Source organism: Dromaius novaehollandiae, chromosome 33 (genome assembly GCF_036370855.1).
Source record: "Dromaius novaehollandiae isolate bDroNov1 chromosome 33, bDroNov1.hap1, whole genome shotgun sequence".
Taxonomy (NCBI): Eukaryota; Metazoa; Chordata; class Aves; order Casuariiformes; family Dromaiidae; genus Dromaius; species Dromaius novaehollandiae.
In genome coordinates this window covers 1,270,231-1,289,067 of record NC_088127.1, presented here as the reverse complement: position 1 = coordinate 1,289,067, position 18,837 = coordinate 1,270,231, and the positions used below count along the sequence as shown (strand labels likewise).

General features: G+C 62.1%; 1 protein-coding gene across 4 annotated transcripts in view; it reads left to right on the top strand.

The window, feature by feature from the left end:
• The window catches only part of DNM2 (dynamin 2), a 38,599-nt gene extending 20,209 nt beyond the window's left edge, over nucleotides 1-18,390 (top strand). The window contains exons 10-21 of one of the 4 annotated variants that reach the window (XM_026118338.2): nucleotides 449-587; nucleotides 1,239-1,325; nucleotides 1,645-1,715; nucleotides 4,027-4,078; nucleotides 4,872-4,883; nucleotides 10,682-10,795; nucleotides 14,403-14,512; nucleotides 14,980-15,091; nucleotides 15,622-15,786; nucleotides 16,291-16,523; nucleotides 16,679-16,933; nucleotides 17,427-18,390. In XM_026118338.2, the coding sequence (XP_025974123.2) occupies nucleotides 449-587; nucleotides 1,239-1,325; nucleotides 1,645-1,715; nucleotides 4,027-4,078; nucleotides 4,872-4,883; nucleotides 10,682-10,795; nucleotides 14,403-14,512; nucleotides 14,980-15,091; nucleotides 15,622-15,786; nucleotides 16,291-16,523; nucleotides 16,679-16,933; nucleotides 17,427-17,496 (1,420 nt within the window). In that variant the 3' untranslated portion in view covers nucleotides 17,497-18,390. The remainder of the gene's footprint in view (nucleotides 1-448; nucleotides 588-1,238; nucleotides 1,326-1,644; nucleotides 1,716-4,026; nucleotides 4,079-4,871; nucleotides 4,884-10,681; nucleotides 10,796-14,402; nucleotides 14,513-14,979; nucleotides 15,092-15,621; nucleotides 15,787-16,290; nucleotides 16,524-16,678; nucleotides 16,934-17,426) is intronic. The other 3 variants (XM_026118340.2, XM_026118337.2, XM_026118339.2) reach the window with 3 other exon arrangements.
• The last annotated feature ends 447 nt before the right edge of the window (nucleotides 18,391-18,837 follow it).

Sequence of the window (18,837 nt, the reverse complement as noted above, 5' to 3'; positions counted from 1 at the left end):
TTGCCTGCGGAGGGCTCGGGGATGTGTGCGAGGACGATGTCTTGGGTTAGCGCGTGCTGTTTCTGCCGGAGCGAGGGGTTAGTCCCCCAGCACCACGAAACGGCGACTGCCCGGACGTCGCTGCAGCAGCTGCTGTCTCACATAGCTGCAGGGAGGCTTTTACCCCCAAAATGACTTGAAATTCGCGGTTTGCTAGAGCTGGGTCCAGGCCGCAGAGAGCAGAGGAGGCTCTCCAGGGCTCTTGCCGAGCTCAGGGTAACGCCATCCCCTCGTATGCAGCTCCAAGGGATCCGAAGGAATTTCCCAGGCAGGCGCTGTAGCTTTTTCCTTTGCATGTTACTAACCTTAATTTTTTTTAAATCTCATTTTTCTTTTCTTTCTGTCTTTGTTGCTATTTTTTCCCCTGCACTCCACTTGGTGTTTCGCTCTCGCTCTCTGCATGATGCAGGACGGGGCTCTTCACGCCCGACATGGCCTTTGAAGCCATAGTGAAAAAACAGATTGTAAAGCTTAAAGAGCCCAGTTTGAAGTGTGTTGATCTGGTGGTCTCAGAGCTGGCCACAGTCATTAAAAAGTGTGCCGAAAAGGTAATGGGTCTTAATTCATCCCTCTTTGTCTAATCTGAACATCTGGAATATATTTGCTCTCAGGACCCAGCCGACCAAAGCGAGTTTGACGGCAAGGTTGCCGCTCGTTTGGGGGGACGCTGCCTCCTCCTGACACCCGACCTCTTGCTGGAAGTGCCAGCAAATGCGGCCACAGCATTAACTTGGCTTCACGGCACGGGTCCTGCCGAGACATATTGCACAGGTGTTTGCTCGCCCCCGTAACAGTAAAGGCTAAAAATGCTCCTAGCGTAGCGGAGGCCTCGCATTGCTGAGAACCCATCTCCTTCGCCTTGCTTAGCGGTAGCTCGCGCTTCATGCCGTGAAAATCTGGGTCTGCTCAGCCGTGGGTCCGAGGGCGGGAGGAGAAACTCGATCCGTGTGTTAAGCATGCTTCTAAGGCCCCCGGAAGGGCGTTCTGCTTCGTGTCGGATCTAGTGAAGAGAATCAACTCTGTTGCTTTTTCCGTCTCTGAGCCCCGGTTGTGTCCTCCAGGCAGAACCGGGGCTCGGTCCCTCCTGTCCTTCTCTGCGTTTGTGAGCGTGTTTTTGTGGCTAGCTTTCTGTGACAAGCGTCGGAGGCTGCCAGTCTGATCAGCAGCGGTTTTCCCCGGCCTTCTCCCTCTCTTTCCAGCTCGGTTCCTACCCCAGGTTACGAGAGGAGACGGAGAGGATTGTTACCACTCACATCAGGGAACGGGAAGGCAAAACGAAGGACCAGGTGAGCACCTTTCCAGGCTCGCCTCGTCGTCTTGCGTCGCGCGCCTAGAAAGCCGGGAGAAAGCGGAGCTGCTTGGTGCTTCTCAGCCCGGCTGGACTGGCCGCCCGGCTGCTCCCCACTCGCGATCCCAAAGCTCCCTCTCGCGGCAGCGATGCGGAGTGCCGGAGGTCTGGCACCTCCGTCCGGGCCCGCGCGGTCACGGGTGGCCCCAGCACGGCCACGTCCCTTGGGGGCCCGTGGCACCTCCTCCGGAGCAGCGCTAGAGCGGGAGGTGGCCAGCTGTTCCCGTGGGGCTCCTGACTTGTAAATCTTCTTCCAGATCCTCCTGCTGATTGACATTGAGCTCTCCTACATCAACACTAACCACGAAGACTTTATCGGATTTGCCAAGTAGGTAACTGCTCGGTGCGGTGGGGTTTTTGTCAAATTCTTTTATAAAAGAAGTTCGCGGTCCTGTCCCCAGGTTGCAGATGAGCTGTGGGGGATGTTTAGTTACCCTTTTGGGGTCACCGATGTGACAACTGGTGGAAGAGTCTCCCAAGCCCCAGCATTATCCACCAAAACCACGCCAGTGCCTCCTGTGCCCGAGTTCAAACGATTCTGGAGGCCTGTGAGATTTGCACAGGAGCTCTACCTCTTTGCTTGCCGCCTGGTCTGGTATTTAAGGGCCTGAAGATTGGAGCTGCCCCACATCATTCCTTTGCCTCAGACATTAGCCTGAAGCAGGGTTTGTTAACGCCGCTCGTTGCAGCAGAATGCATGAGAAAGGAGTCAGGTTGTTTAGTCCCGTACTGACAACTGGAACTGCTCAGGGCCTTCTCACAGGAGTGCTGTGATGAATTCGAGCAATTAAGGCTGCCGCCGCCCTTCAGCTGACGTGCGGGAGTTTTCCATGCCCCCTGGCTGCACTAAGGGAAGGTGAAACGACTCTTCTTTGTGCCCAGTGGAGCTGCTGGACTTACTGGGCTGGAGCAGGAATGTCCCCACATTCTTCGAGCTCTCACCTGCCCAAGCAGGCAGGACCAGGAGCAGAGAAGGGCTGAGTGGGGGGGGGGTCTCTTCTCTCAGTCTGTCTGTCTTCAACTTTGGCTTTTTGCCCGAGGACACAAGAGTCACTCGTGTTTTCCATCAGCCCGGTCCCTAACTCTGTGATAACCTTTTGGAGCTGCCAGGAGGTCTAGCTCGGGTGTTCCCGCAGAGAAAGAGCCAAGGCGTGCAGCTCTGCCCTGGGCTAATCGCGCTCTTCGTAGCGCCAGTCTAAGCCCACACCGCTCCCCTCTCTTTAAATTCACTTATTCTTCCTCTGTTTTCTTTTTCCCCCTCTTTTTTATGTCTCTGCTTTTCGCATTCATTCGCAGTTCCTTCCTCTTCTCCTAATCTCTCCTGTTTTTCCTTTGAACCATCTCCCTCTTTCTTCGGACTCCTCTGAAACCCTCCCATCCCCAGCTGTTACACTGAGCAGCACTTGACGACAGGGTGGGTACCTCCGAAAGAGCATGCACGAGTGCCCGGCAGCCCCGCTTGCACCCTCCCCTCCCCGCAGGCCGAGGGGCTTTGACAGCCGCAGAGGCCTCTGCCCGGCTGAGCTTCGGAAGGGCTCCCGCAGCGAGGTTCAGCGAAGCGAGAGCTTCTCGCGCCCCAGACGAGAGCAGAGCTTTGCGCTGGGTCGGACCGGGCGTCGGGCTCGCCCGGTGGTCTGCCTCGGACCGGGCTGGGGTTCGGAGAGGAGTGCGAGGAACAGGGCAGGTAGAGAGTGATCTTCCCTCCGTCCATGCTCCCGAATTCCCTCAGGTGGCAGGTTAGGGACATCCCGGGCTGGAGGGACGGTGGCTGCTGTGAACATGGTTCCGCAGTGACCTTCCCCAGGGAAACGACCCCGTTTTTGCTTGTAAACTGCTTCTCCATGGGGCGTCCTGGCGTAATTCTAACTGTTTTCATGGATTTTGTTCCTGCTCCTGACTAATGGTTACGTCCTGCACCTCGCCCCTCGTCTCTTGGGTTGCTCAGGAGAGACAGGTAGCTTTCCCCCTGGTGCAGGCATGCTCTTTTCCAGCCTGGGAGGGACTAGGAGGCTGCAGGTGTTTCTGGAGACCAGTGCTTCTGGTTACCTACCTTCTGGTGGCAGGGAGAGTTGGGTTTATTGGCTTGGCTGGGTTGATGAGTTCAGCCCTGAACTCTTTGTGGCCTTCTGAATTGGCAAACACTGCTTATCTGCTTGGTTCTTCCTCTCCTGCGAGTTATAACCTTGTCCCTGTGGAACACGTGGGGAGTGTAAATGCCCCATGTGCCTGGAATAAGGACTGTAAGGAAGGCGTTAAAGCTGTCCAGGTTGGGAAGCCCCATATCTGGCATTAAAGCTGTCCCGGTTGGGAAGCCCCGTACCTGTCCTGTGGTACTGCTCACTTGCGTGCATCCAAGGACGCTCTGGAAAGGTCTCCTCTCTCTGCGTTGCAATGCACGATGATAATAAGGAGCAATACGCAGTCCGGGTGCTCTCGGGTGAATTCCACGTGATGGGCTTCCCCTCGGACTCGGCTCTTCCTTACAGCACTCCCCGCGGTCCCGGTGGGAAGCGTGTGGCCCCAAGGGTCGGCGTAGGCTGTAGGCAAACGGCTACCGTGACGCGGTCTTGGTGGCTGCGTGAGCCCTGGGCGCCGGGCGTTCTCCGCGTAAAGCTGTGCGTGCTCTTTTCTCTTTTCAGTGCGCAGCAGAGGAACACGCAGGCGAACAAGAAAAGAGCCATCCCGAATCAGGTATAGCCCGGCACCCCCGCGGTCTCCCTCGTGGCGTGGGGCGGAGGCAGCTGTCTAGGCTTGGGTCCCGCTCCGACCGGGCTTCAGAGCAACCCAAGAGCTGCGTTTTGCAGCTCAGAGAGCTGGATTCGGGTCGGTCCACAAACTCCCTCCTCGAGAGAAAGAGATATTTGACACTGGGGTTGCAGACAGGAAACACAGAGCTCTGACTCATGGGGTGGGAGCATTCGCTCCGGAGGAGCTCGTCTAAAAGGAACGGGATTGGGACAGCCGGGCACTGCACAGCGCTGGAGGAGCCCTGGGCCCTCAAAGTGGGCAAGTCTGGGCAGGGTTTAGCGTAACTTCCCGGTCCTGGCCCCGTTATCTACTGCAAACTAGCTGTTTGGGGAGGGGGCGGAGGGAGCGGGGACCAAGACTAGCACAGGGACGTACCCGGCAGCCGTGCTGGCCTCGGTCCTGTCTCACCACGCAGCCTGCCCGTTCCGAGAGGGCCGTTCGCTGTCCAGTGCGCATGACTGAGAGCAGGGTTGGAAATGCCCCCTTGCATGGTGTCAGGTCTTGCAGTACGTAATACAGACATTGCCTCTTGTTTGGAAAGATTGTAATGAAATATTAACACTGTAAAATTATAATTAATAGCATGTAACTGTTTTTCTTTTGCTGTTTTTCTGCTTTTTCCTACCATTTTTTGTGCTTCCTGCTCTCTTCTTCCTTCCATCACTTCGTTTTTTCTTCACTGTTCTGTCTCCTTGTCCTGCTTTTTTTTTCCCCCCTTAATTTTGCGCACCTAAAGGGTGAGATACTGGTAAGTACCCATATAATGTGATAGTGCTGGTAGACAACACCCAGTGATGGACGTGGCCCTGCCAGAAGGAACTTCCAATGCTAAATTAACACCTCTCGCCTCACAGAATTGAGTACGCTGACAGCAGAGGAAGAACGGGATTCAGGGAGCGGAGTTACTGGGCTTTATGGGCTTAGTCTAGAGGTGGAAACTCCCCCTGTCCCCTTTATCCCCCGCACGGTCTCTTCCCACGGCCCCAGCAGCATCCTCGTGAGCTGAGCAGGACTTAGGGCTCGTGACTGCCCGTGCCGTGACAATCCCGCTGTAAGCGGAGGCACAAACTGCTGTCTGGTGTCTGTGTGCGCTTGCCGGGAACAGGTATAGGAGGGTTGGGGACCGGGGCTCAGGGTTTAGCTACGGGCTGTGCTGGGACACAGGGAGCCAAAATTTGGCTGGGTTTGACAGGACTGGCCCTGCCAGCGCAGAGCCTCCCGCAGCCGTCGTGGGACGTGGTCCCCGTCGAGTCGCAGCACGGGCTCGAGCGGGGCGAGCGCTTCGGTGCGGAGCCCTCTGTCCGCGTGGCCGGTGGTTCGGGACGCGCGGCGGGGAAGAACTTGCTCCCCGTTCGCAGCAGCCGCTGCCGGTGGGGATGGAGGTGTGTTATCCCCCACCCCATTTCCAAGCTGCCTTTTGGGCTTGTGAGGTTGGGTCCCGACTGCGGGCTGGCCACCAGCTCTGCTGCTGGGTTTACTGGGCCCAGGAGCCGGCCGTGGTGTCAGAGCACTGCGCGGTGGTGTCGAAACCCTGCGTGGTCTCCAGCAAGAAGCCCTCTTCTTCCTCGGTGCCCACCAGAGATCGTTAGCAGTTGTGTCCTGGTGGGTGGGGGGGCAAGCCTGGGGTAACCCGTCTGCTGCTTCAAACCTCACCATTCAGCCAGCAAAGAGAGCTTTTCCTCCAAGCGTACTCACTTCTGGGGAGGCCGAAGGCAACGTTTCCTCCGAATGGAAAAGTTTCCCTGCTGGTGGCCGGGCAACAGCCCCTGGGGGCGGTGGGGTGGGTGGAGGGGCCCGGACCCCGCGGCTCCGGGCTTGGAGTTCGCCTTCGCCTGTGCGGTCCGAGAAAATGGAAGTGTCTGATACGGAAGCAGTCCCCAACCCCTGGCCGGTGCTTTCCTGCAAAGAGCCTCCCGTCTCCTCGCGGGCCGCAGCTCGGGTACTGCCGCGGTCCGTCGGAGACGGCCCCCGCGGTCTGTCCCTGGCCGAGCAGCCGAATCCCTCGCTGGGGAAGGAAGCGAGGTACCGCTTCCAGGGAAGATAATTCGGCTCCCGACGCTGGGGATCGGCGCTGGGCTGGTAGATGCAGCGAGGGGGGGTGGACTGCCCCGCAGACCAAGTTCCCCAGAGCCAGGTCTCCTTCTTACCTGCTGCTTTTTGAGCAGAGTCCTGTGAAAACTGTCTGCAGCTCAGGTACGATATGCTTTCTGGTCTCAGAAATGAGTTTTATGAGGCCGCTCTAGTAACTCGGTTACAATGAAAAGAGAGTAGCGAGAGGGATGCAGTGCTGGCGAGGCGGTCGCCCTGCCCTGGTGCAGGCAGCGCCTGCCCCGCTCTTCCCGGGGGAGTTTATACGTTCTGCTCTGTTCAGCCCCGTGACTTGCCCAACCACATCCGCAGCTGACTCGAGTCGTTGCTCTGACAGTCTTTGAGGGCCCCGTGCCTGTTTCCCGTCTCTTCCGAGTGTTCAGACACTTCCATTTTCTTCTAGCACCATCCAGATGTTTCTGCCGAGCAAAGGAGTCCTCCCAGGGGCCTCTCTGTTGCCTCCCACAGTGATTAGCTCTGTGCAAGGCTGCTCGTCCATCACTGGCTGTGAACGTGACTGTGCCGGGCGACGGGAAGGTGGAGATCTGACAATTAAGGATTCGAGGCGCCAGCCCCGCAACGGGCCGCTTCTGATTCGAAAGCGGGCAAAGCCGCAGGCTGTCGCCGCGCTCCGCAGGGCCGGCTTGCCTGGGCCGCCAGCCCTAAAACCACCGAGATGCTCTCTCTGATACCAGTCGGTCTTAAAGGAACTTTCTTCTGGGCGCTCCGCTGTGCTGCTTGGTGCCACGCGGTCTGGCTCAGCCCCCTCTCTCCCCCCTTCGCCTGGGTTGCAGCGCTTCACGCGTTTGCACTTAGAGTAAGAGGTGTCCCGGGTCCTGCCGCGAGCAGTGCACAGCCGGGACGTCTCTGGCCCTGGAGGTGCCCTCCCCTCCGTTACCCTTCAGCTGAAGAAATCAAATCTTGGCTTTTTCTTTTCTCAGTCCTGCAGATCCCTCTGTGCCACAGCCTTGGCCCTCTGCCCCGTGCCGTGAAGGCAGAGCCCCGTTCCTCGTAATTCTCCCCACGGCCGCCCCGAACCTGCCAGAGCCTCTGACCTGGCTCCCAGGGCGGCGGCCGCTTGCTCTGCTGCCGAACCTCCTCCCGCTGCCCCTCCTCGGCCCTGGTCCTCCCGTCCGCTCTGTCTCCACCCTCCCGCTCTGTTCCTTTAAAACCAAACTCAGAGATGGTTTTTTAAGTGTGAGTTGGGCTCTCAAACGCACAAGAGCCCAGAGAGAGCGAATCAGAAGGTGAAATCCTTAAATTGAGAGCTTCTGCCATCTTAATTTCAGGGCTCCTTCCTTCCCTTTGCCAGAAAATCTGTGCGAGTTAAGTTTTAGCTCTAGCTGCCTGCACCGCCAGCGCACCGAGCTTTGTGTGTGCCTAACAGGGGGGTTTTGTCGTGGCTTTTACGCTGGCAGCTACCTGAGCAGTCTGACACGAGGGTGGCCCTAGCCCGATCCCTCGGAAGGTTCCCCACGGAAAACCTCGGCGTGGAAGGGCTGACACGGGCTCCTTCCGCACGCCGACTCTCAGCTTCTGGTGCCGAGATCAAAGCCCTGCCTGGGTCCCTCTACCACAGCTGCTCCGAGGCGGTTCCCGTACAAGCCGCGACAAACTCCAGCACTAGCTGTGTCTAACTCCTCTCTGCCTAACCACGAGGGTCACTCGCTCCCCTCCCATCCATGCTTTGCACTGGCTTGAATCAGCCCCTCTCACCGTGTGGCCTGCGTTTCCCCGTCTGCTCGTCGCTAACCTGTGTGGTGGTACTAACACCGCCCGTGAAGCGCCGGGGCAGAGGAGCCGGGGCCGCGGCCCGGGGTGCCGGCACGCGGGGCGAACGGCTGCGGGCTCTGGAGGTGGCCGGGGGCGGCCTCGGTCACGGGCTTTGCGGAGCTGGCGGCAGCGGAGCCTCAACGGCAGCGCGCTGTTGCGGGATGCGCAGCTAAAGCAGCCTGCGATGCGAGATGCTGCTCCCCTGCTAGGGAGATCGTCACGTCCCGGCGTGCGTGGGTGCTAGCGCTGTTGAAAGCAGGACTGTGGTGTGTTGTAGCACCTCTGAGCTTGGCTGGACTCTCGCTGAACGTGTCCGATGCGTTGGTCCATCAGGAGCGGCGGCTTGGCGGACAGTCCTCTTCCAGCGCTGGTTTCTGGAAGCGGTCGCTTCTGCTCTTGGTCGCGGGGCAGCTCCTGCCCCAGGGCGGTTTGGCTCTGGCCAGATTTCCTCTTAGGAGCAGACCGCTTCCTGGCATCTGGGTCACCTCGAGGGGACAATCCGTGCTAGGCGGGTGACGTAGCCGAAAGCCGGGCTCGGAGGGCCCCCGCTGCCACGTCCACCTGGGAGCAGGTCGTTTGCAGACGGACGGGCATCAGCTGGGAGCGGAGCACGATCCCGTGGCGGAGCACCGGTTCTCGGAGCGCAACGCGGCCGGTGCAGGAGCCCTGCAGTGAAACCGCGGGGGCGATGGCTGGAAGAACGCAGCTCCCCTGCGGCCCCGGTAGGGAGGGAGACAGCTCAGTCTAAACGCTTCTGCTGTCGTCCTGGGGCTGTAGCGAGCAGCAGTGACTTTCCTTTAGTGCAATAGCTGCCAGAACAATGGAGGAGCCCCCCCGGGCCGAGAGCAATCGTGCCTTCGTTTGAAATGCTAGAAAACTCCCAGCCCATCCCGAAGATCTGAGCTGTGAAGGTGATGGAAGGAAATCTGCCGCCGTGCTGGCGGGGGGCCCCAGGGAGCAGGCTGGGCACGTCGGGCCGCTCCGCTGTGCTGCTCCGTGGCCCCAGGCGCTCGTCTCCAAACGGGCCCTGGGTTGTCTGCATCGGAGGCCAGGAGCGATTCCGGCTTCTGGCACGTCTTTGTTGCCCGCTCTCGCGGCTGTGAGCAGGTTTTGGTGATTCGCGGTGTTTTCCGACAGGCAGACCCCGAGAGGTCCCCGCAGAGGTTCTGCTTGGGCTGCGGTGCAGCGAGCGGCCGTAGCCCCAAAGTTGTTCTGCAAGGGCTGTTGCCTCGAGGGGGTTGTTACAGGCTCAGCAGTCCTCGCTGGCATCGGTAGGGTGGTGCCAGGCCGGGTGTCCGACAGCCCGGCGAGGCTCTGCCGCGGGGCGCTCGTCGTGTCGCGGTGCGGGAGCCCCGTCCCCACGTGTCCCTGCAGCAGCCCCGGGGCTGCACGGGCCGTGGCTGTAGAGCCCGCGACCGACCCACGCGAGCTCTCTCTGCGGTGCCGGGAGAGAGCGTGCCTGCCAGGACGGCGCGGCGACGGAGAGGGGCCGCGGGCGGGCCGTTCCCTCCCCGGGCCGACTTACCACGGAAAAGCCTCGGAGAAGCCAGCTGCGGTGCCGACCCCCAGCCTACGCCGTGCTCGTTTGTTGTTTCGTGAAAAACTGCCGCTTGCAACGTAAGGCTTTGGCAATGCCGCTTCGGTGTGCTGCTGCCCCGTTGCCGATGGCTGCTGTTACGTGTTGCATGTCGGATCCCTCCGAGGGGCGAGGAGGGAGCCGTCCGTGCGGAGCGCGGGGCTCGGGAAGACCTGCCGGCTGGGAGAAGGCAGGGGACCCGCCTCCGGGTGCGGAGGCTGATCTGGGGTTGGGAGCAACGTACGAGGAGGGGAGCGGGTTTGGGCAAGAAACCCGAGATTCCCCAGGTCCGACTAGGCTGAGGGATGTCCTGGCCGCGCTCAGCGAGGGCACGCGGTCGTGGAGGCCGAGCAGAACAGGGAAGGGGAGGACTGCTCCGTAGTTACTGGACTGGGTAAGTTGGTGGAGCTTGCTGCTGGGAACGTGCCCCGCTGATTGGGCTCGTTGAGTTTCCTGAGACCTTTCTGGTCTTGCTGGTCGGCAGCACGGCAGCGGCTTCGAAGCAGCCGGGATGAAGGCCTCGGTCTGTCTTCCCGCCAAGAGGAGGTTTCCAGCGGGATTGCTGGGTCGTGGTGCCGCGGCCGGTCTGCAGGACACGCGAGAGCCAGAGCCCTGCTCGGGATTGCCCAAAGCAGCCCTCCGCCCCTCTGGGTCTCGAGGTCTAACTGGAGGTGCGACGGAGACGGTGACGCCCCGGGCAGTTCTGGTCCCCTCCTAAAGACGAGATGTGCTCCGAGTTGCTGGCTGCCTTCTCCCTTCGGGGCGCTGGGACCTTTTGCTCTTCATCGCTCTGCTGTCGAGGAGCGAGGCTGCCGGCTGGTCGGACGGCACCGGCAGCGAGGGGCAGGGGATCGCGGCTTTCCTCACCCAGGGAGCTCTGGACGTCGCTCCACGTGCCGGTAGCTTACGTGTGAGATGGGGCCTGGAAGTCTGCCTGGTCAAGGGTCTTGTGCTGAGGCTTTCTGTGGTGGGTTAGGTGGGCTCGGGCTCAGGAGCACTTCCCCTTGCTCTCCGTCCGGGGAACCCCCCGGAGACTCCGCAGTCGCCTGTAACCTGTTCTTCCTCCCTCCCCTCCTCCCTCCGTCCCCCCCACGCTCCTTTCTCTGCAGGTGATCCGCAGGGGCTGGCTGACCATTAACAACATCAGCATCATGAAGGGAGGCTCCAAGGAGTACTGGTTCGTGCTGACGGCAGAGTCGTTGTCCTGGTACAAGGACGAGGAGGTACGTGCAGGGGAGGGACGGGTCTGGGGGGAGGTTCTGCGGCTCACGGGTCTCCTGAGCCGCTGCATGAGAAAAGCCCTGCCTGGAGTCTGCAGCCAGGGTGGGGGTAAGGTGTATTTCTCCCAACAGTGGTCCCAGCCCTTTTTCCTGGAGCAGGAAAAAAGCGATGCCTGCAGTTGAGACACTAGTGTTGAGGATGGGAGAAACCTGCGAATTAGCCCCAGGCCTGAGTCCTGTCATCTCCTGGCGCGCGGGAGCGTGGGCCTCCTCTGGAGGGTGCCCGGCGGATGCCGAGCTCCAGCCCGGCCAGCAAATTCCATGTCTCCAGACACTCCCCCGGCCCTCCGGATTGTGTAAACACAGATAAACCGGGAGATACTGGCGAGTGGGGGTCGTACAAGATCCAGCTGCCTGCGCCTGCCCAAGCCCCGGGGCGGCCGCACGGCTCGGGGGCCCTGCCTGTTTCGGGAAGGATTTTTTTAATTTGCGGTTGAATTGTTGTCGCGAGACCCACCCCACCGCGGGCAGCAGGAGAGAGCAGGGCCCGGCCTTCAGCCGAGCCCGCGAGAGCCCCGAGGACTCCAGGCACCGGCTCCTGCCCGACCGGTGGGCTCGCACCGCGGGAGCCCCGTGTTAACGCCCGCGTTAACGCCTGGATCCGGGTGAAGGGCAACTTCCCTCTCCGTCTTGGACCCTGGGGGACTGTCGGTTTGTTGTCCCCACCCCGAGACCCCCCGCCTTTCGCTGTGGGTTCGCCGCGCTGTCCTTGCGCTGTTCGATGTCCCTGGGCCTCGTCCCCGTCGCAGCGTCCGCTCGGCGCTCGGGCAGGAGCTGCCGACGGGGTTAAAGCCCAGGCGCCGGGGTGGAGCTGCTGCGGCCGGGACGTGGCCTCCGCTAGCGGGAAAAGGCTTGAAGCTCGGAGGGAAACGCGATCCGGGCGGGCAGGAGCCACCGCGGCCCACGCCACCCTCCCCGCGGACGCGGCTCGCGCGGTTGCATCCCGCTGCGCTGCTCCGTTCCTGGAGGATTTGTCCCATCCCGGCACGCCGAGCGATGAAGCCGGTGGTGCCGGGAAGCTGGCAGGGCTTTGGGGAGGCTGCCCGGTGTCGGCCCTCCCCAGCCTCCCCCGGAGCCCCTTGCCGCCCCGCGCGGATGGGGAGGCCGCGGCACGCGGAGGCCACGCGGTTTCCCCGGTTCACCCCGAAACCGGCAAAGCCAGGAGTGCGGCGTAGGGCTTGTGTGTGCCGGGGCCCCGGGAGCCCGTCCTGCCCCTGCTCCCTGCCTGGGAACTGCATTTGACGGCTCCCAGGAGATGCTCTGCCGAGGGCCGGTTCCTTCGGGCTTAGCTCCGGGGCAGGACCGGCGGCACCTCGCTGCTCGGAGCCGCTGGTGGAGCCGGCATGGCTTCGGAGCGCGGCTCCCTGGCATCTCGGTCGCAGACGCGCCACTTTCATATTTCAGATTTTCCAGCGTTTCCGCCCCCGCAGTCTGAAAACGGGCCTGTGATCTCGCCTTTCCCCTTACGTCACCGGCCTCCCGGCCAGATGCCGCGGGCAGAGGGGGCTGGGCTGCGGCGAGCCGGGTGCCGGAGGGGGTGACCGGGGGCGAAGCGCGGCCCGCGGCGCGCCGGGGCCGGAGCCGAGCACGCGGGGCAGAGACAGGAGACACGAGCAGAACTTTATTTGCCGGGTGCCGCGCTGCAGCAGGACGGCAGCCCGCTCGCGGCACACGAGCGAGACCCGGGCGTCCTTTGTTCGGTGCTTTATCTTCCAAGCGGGCTGCGGGTTTACCTGCTCTCCAAGCGGGCTGCGGGTTTACCTGCTCTCTGCGACCGCTGCTGCAAATTTAATTCACCCCTTTTCCCGTGCAACCCCCCCGCCCAAGCCTTTTTAAAGGCTAAAAAACGCGTTGAGCTGAGAAACGGCGGAGGAGCCCGCTCCCCCCGCGGCGCCCGTCGCGGCAGCCCGCTTCCTGCGCGGGGGCCGCTCGGGGGGCGCCCGTCTGGCCCCTCCGCCGGGTAATGAGAACCAGCCGCTGCCTATGAATGGGGCTCTGTGTTCGGCGGCAGCGCGCTCCCTCCCCCAGACCGGCCCATTAAAGACGAGCTGCTGCTCTGCAGGCAGCTTTCGCCCGGCGCCCCGCTCCTGCAGCCGAGGGGCGATGCCCGGGGAAGCGTCCCGCCGTGCGGCCCCCCGGGCTCCCGCGGGAACGGGAGAAGCCGCCCGGGCTCCCGCGGGAATGGGAGAAGCCGCCCGGGACGCGGAGCCACGGGGCGCCGCGTGCTCGGGCTCCGCCACGGCCCCGGGGTCTCGCCGGCGCCCGGTTATGCCCAGCCGCTTCCAGCAATTCCAGCAAAAACCACGCTGCACGGATGAGCCCGAGCGAAGCGGGCGGATACCCCCGGGAAGGGCTGGATCCGCCGCAGCTCCCCCCTTACCTGAGGCCGCGCGGAGGCTGCTCGGGCGCTGCTCTGCCAAACCCGATCTAACCAATGTGCAGACTACTGTACAACTTTATACCCTCCTGAACAGGTAGTCTGAACACTGGGCAGGCTGGGCTGGAGTCCGTCTCCGGCTTCCCGGGCAGCCGCGGGGTTTTTCTCCCCCTCCCGGGTTTTTTAATAAGGAGAGAAGCCGATCGGCGAAAGGAAACTGCTTTGTCTCTTCTGACGTGGCAAAGTCTGCAACCGAATCCAGTCTGGAAAAAAGTTGTGGGTTTTTCAGGAAATCATGAGGAGGAGTGTGGGGCGGCGGTGGAGGGGGGCGGTGGGGGAAGGGTTTAGGTTCGTGGCCTCGCTACAAAGGCGAACGTCACTTTTGGGACCGTGCGCGCAGCATCTGGAGACAAAGTGGAGCTGGAGCTGTTATAAACAATTCCAGATGTGGCGTTTCGGCAGCGAGGCGGCCCGCGCCGCTCGGCCGGGTGGCCCCTCGGCGGGGCTGGAGGGCGGCCGCCGGCACAAGCAGCGGCCTCTGTGCCGGGCGGCGAGGCCCGATTCCTCCCACCGCCCCCCCGGCAGGGGCAGGCGCCGGGCCGAGACCCCCGGGCCCGTCCGCTCCCCGGGGCGGCTGCTCGGGCAGGGGCAGAGTCCCGGCGCCGCGCGCAGACCGGCCGGACCGAAGCCCCTTCCCGGGCGGGTCCTTTCCCAGCACCGCTGGAGGCTCCCGGTGCTGGCGAAAAGGCAAGGAAATCCGGTAGCTGGATCGGTACCGAAGGCGATGGCGTGGTCCGAGGTGTCCTCGCACCGGAGCCATGAACGTAGCCTGTCTGCGTCTAGAGAGCTGCTGATTTGGGGGAAGGAGGGAAGTTTCCGGCGGGGCAGATTAGCGTTGCTCGGTCCCAGGCGATGCTCTCGGCTCCTGCCGGGGTCTGCGTGCCCAGCCCCACCGAGCAGCCCCGCGAGCTGAGCTGCGGAGCCCGTTTGCTCCCAGGAGGCCTCCGTGGCTGCGAGCCGAGGAAATCGCTGGCCCTTCCCCTGCAGGAGCTGACTCTGGTCCCCGACCACGTTCCTGGAAGGTGCCTGATGGAAACCGGAGAAGGAGCTTAGCGGAGCGCCAGTGCCTTCGCTGGCTCTCATCCGTGTCTTCCTTTTTGTCCTCTCTTCCAGGAGAAGGAGAAGAAATACATGTTGCCTTTGGATAATTTGAAAATCAGGGATGTGGAGAAGGGATTTATGTCTAACAAACACGTCTTTGCCATCTTCAACACAGAGCAAAGGTATGGGCTGCGAGCTCGGAGAAGAAACTGGGTGTCCGATGCGGATATCTCCTGAAATCTCTGGGCACCAGGCTCAAAATGTTGTGGGATACGCTCCGTGGTTGACTGGCTGATCGCGTTGCCTTGGCCTTGGTCAGCGCTGGTCCAGGCCCAAGCCGTGTGTCCGGCTTCCCCTTCCACTGGGTGTTGCGCTCCGAGGCAGAAGCAGCTGTGATCTGATGAAGGAGGATTTCTCCAGAGGAAGCAGCAGCTGCCAATATTTATACGCACATTCTGCAGGGATTTCAGGCTTCCTCTGGCTCCTTGGTGGGGGGACTCGTGGTGCTGGAGGCCTTGCTTGTGCTCCGTCCCGCGGACCCGCTGGGGTGCCCGGTGGAGTCTCCCATCACCACCACCGATGACAACCGGGCCTCCTGGTTGCCGTCCCCCCTTGGTCTTCACGCCCAGCTCTGTTCCTTCTTGCCCAGGAACGTGTACAAAGACCTCCGTCAGATTGAGCTGGCCTGCGACTCCCAGGAAGACGTGGACAGCTGGAAAGCCTCTTTCCTCCGAGCGGGAGTTTACCCAGAGAAAGACCAAGTAAACATCCCCCGACTGTCAGACCCCTCCAGGAGCAGGCTGGCCAAGGGGTGCAGTCCAAGACCAGCCTGTGGAGAGGCTGCCGGACTTAGAAGTCGTGAGCTCTTGGCTTCAGTTCTCAATTTCTCAGTCCTTGCGTGCAGTAGGTTCTCGGGCCGCTGTGGCTGTGTGGATGCTGTGGTGGCTTCTCCATCTCGTGGTGTCCGCAAGTCTAGGTTGGGTGCCCTGGAAAATGCTTTGATGTCGCAGAATATAATGAACTGTAGCATGGCACTAGTTTGTGCTGTGCTGATGAATCTCTTAGTTTCTTTGGAGCTATGAAATCTTCGAAAAGCATCCACAGAAATACATGGAAAGGCCAGGGAATAAGTGTGGAGCAGAGGGGTTTCAGGCCGCTCTTGCAGAACCAGCCCTAGATGCGACACCCCCTTGGCCACGTCTCTCCTCACCCACCGTCACTAGGAGTGATTTGGCTCCAAGTGGGTCTGTGAGATCCCGACCATAACTTGTGCCCTGCTTTCCCTGCGCAGACGGAGAACGAGGACGGCGTCCAGGAGAACACCTTCTCCATGGACCCTCAGCTGGAGCGCCAGGTGGAAACCATCCGCAACCTCGTCGACTCCTACGTCGGCATCATCAACAAGTCCATCCGGGACCTCATGCCAAAGACGATAATGCACCTCATGATAAACAATGTGAGTGGCTGGGTTCGGGGGAGCGGGGAGCCTTGGGGTGGCCTCGGCCCATCCAGAGGGACGGGAGCTCCTGGGCCCGGGATGTTCAGGGAGCCGTCCCCCGGGCAGCACGCGCTGGGGAAGAGTCCTCAGCCTCCTTGGAGTTCAGTCGGATCAGCTGCACCGTGTTTGTCACAGGGCCAGGACGGAGCAATGGGATTTGATGATCTCTTGATTCTTAATTTGCGTGTCTTTGCGCTGTAGCTGCTTGGCTGCAGCTTTGCTGAGAAGGCAGTTTGACTCTTGGCATTTGCCCCAGCCTGGTTCTAGCAATCCAGGGACGCTAAACCATCCTGCAGCTCCTGAGCGGCTGGGGCTTCGCTCGCCTTCCAGGGCTGCGATAAACGCGTCCTGGCTTCTGCTGCCTCTGTTGCTGGAGGTCCTTCAGCTCCTGCTTCCCCAGTTCCCAGTCTCGCGGGTTCGGTATCCCGGGGCTGAGCTTTGCTTGCTGTCGGTTCTCTGCAGACCAAGGATTTCATCCACTCGGAGCTGCTGGCCTACCTGTACTCGTCCGCCGACCAGAACAGCCTCATGGAGGAGTCTGCAGACCAGGCGCAGAGGAGGGACGACATGCTGCGGATGTACCACGCCCTGAAGGAGGCCTTGAACATCATCGGGGACATCAGCACCAGCACCGTGTCCACGCCGGTCCCCCCGCCCGTGGACGACACGTGGCTGCAGACGAGCAGCGGGCACAGGTATGCCGGGCTGGACGGGCGCGCACGAAGGGATCGGTGGGGCGGGCAGCTCGGATGTGGGGTGCTCGGGCGTGGAGAGGGCCTTTGCCTTGGGGCGCTCAGGCCTCGGGGCAGAGGCTGCGAGCGGAGCCCTGACGTCTTCCTCTGCTCCGCAGCCCCCCGCCTCAGCGCAGACCTGTCTCCGCCATCCTGCCGCCGGGCCGGCCGCCCGCCGTGAGGGGCCCCACGCCGGGGCCGCCCCTGATCCCCATCCCTGCCGGGGGACCCTCCTCCTTCGCCGCTCCCCCCATCCCCTCGCGCCCGGGACCTCAGAACTTCTTCACCGCCAACAGCGAGCCCTTCTCGGCCCCTCCTCAGATCCCGTCGCGGCCGGCACGCGTCCCCCCGGGCATTCCTCCAGGCGTGCCCAGGTAAGAGCCCTCGCCTCCGCTGGCTGCCCGGTGCCCGCGGAGGCCCTCGGCCCGGGGCCAGCCCTCCCCGGGAGGCGGGGGGGTCCCTGCTCCCAGCGCCGGGCCCTGGGGCTGCCTGCGGGCCCCAGCTCGCATTAACGCTGCCGGTGCCCCGTGGGCACCTCTGGGCCGGCTCCCGGAGGAGCCAGGTTCGGAGCCCCCGGAGCAGCTCCCTCCTCCCTCGGGGCCGGAGCTCTCCGGGCCCCGACTCGCCGAAGCCGCCCGGACGGATCGGTCCTTGTCCCTCCCGGGACGCGGCAGGCCTGTCGCTCCGGAGGTTGGGGAGCGCCCGTGCCGCTGGCCGGCGATGGAGATCCCGCTGATTTTTGGGAGGGATCAGCGCGGTTTAGCAGGGAGAACAGGACCGAGGTCCCGGGTCTCCCCCGCCGCCGCGGCGCCGGCCCCGTCCTTCGCCCCGCTCACGCCGCTGTTCCCCTTCTTGTTCTCTCTGCAGCAGAAGACCCCCCGCCGCGCCGAACCGGCCGACCATTATCCGCCCGGCCGAGCCCTCCCTGCTCGATTAACCGCCCAGGGGCTGCTGGCGACTCCCGCGTGCCCGGAGCGGCCGCCCCGCGCCCGCCGCTTTCGTTTGCCGTTTGGGGGGAGGGAGCAGGGGGGAGGAGGGGAAACCCCGCGTCTAATCTCTCGTTTTTAAAACCATCCTATGATCAGTCAGCAGAGCGGTTCTCGCCGAGGCCGATCCCCGCCAGCGCGCCGAGTCCCCTCCTCGGGACGGGCGCAGCGCGTCCCCGCTCGTAAATACCGGTGGCGTCGGCTAAGGATGGGCGACGCTCCTCTCCCTCCCTCATCTCTGCCGCGTCCGAGCTAGGAAGCGGGTCGGCGGCATCGCGGTGCGAGGGGCTGGCGCGGGACGACCCGCCGGCGCCGGAGGAGCCCCCGGCACTGGGTGCGCTGAGTCCCGCTGGGCCCCGTGTGTAATAAACCGTGGAGGATTATGGTTTTTTGGGGTTGAATATTGCACTTTGTCAGAAATCCCCCCTCTCCCCCTCCCTCCAACACGCAAACGCTCAGCGTTCTTGCCTTGGGATCGTCCGGATGTGCGAGACGGGGACGGGAGAGCTCTGAGAGGTGGTTGACTCAAAGACTGTCTCCTTTCTTTGGCTGTGCGCAGAATCTCCTAACGCTGCCCGTGAGGCTGATCAGATTCCTGCCTATACGCTTTCTTCTTCCTTTCCCTCCTCTTCCTCCTCCCCCCCAGAATTTTGTATTAATATATTATATATAAAACATAGTGATTTTTGTTTTTCTCTCCCGAACCCCTTACCTTAAAAGTTGATTGCTAATCTGACCATAGTCTATATTTCAGTTTTTATAGCTTTGAGGAAAATTTATATATGGAAAATGATGGGACTGCAGATAGCGATTTGCTAATAAATCTAATAACGCCGCACGCAGGAGCAGACTGTCCAGGTAGTCCTTTTCTCGAGAGGTGCCGCTCAGCAGTAAACCTCAGGTATTTCTTCTGCAACACCTGCACTCGCCCCGGTCTCTAACTGGTGCTCGCCTTAACGCGGCCGCCGCGCGCGCCGAGACGGTGCTGAGACCGACTGTGAGTAGCGTCAGCAGCAGCGAGCGCAACCCAAAGCCAGGCTGACCCCAAAAAGAGACTGGAATAACGGGAGGAGACGTGCGGAGAGGGGGGGCCTGCGAAATAGCGCGCTGGGGTCTCCTGCCTCCTGCTCGCGGGCGGCGGGGTCTCAGCCTGGGCCGCGGAGGCTGTTTGGGCCCTGACGTCTCCGGAACCGCGGCTTTTCCAAGCCCGGGGAGGAGACGCGAGCGTTTAACCCTACTGTGCCGGGTGGGAGGGTCCGGCCGCCCTCCAAGCCCGCGCCCAGCCCAGGTCC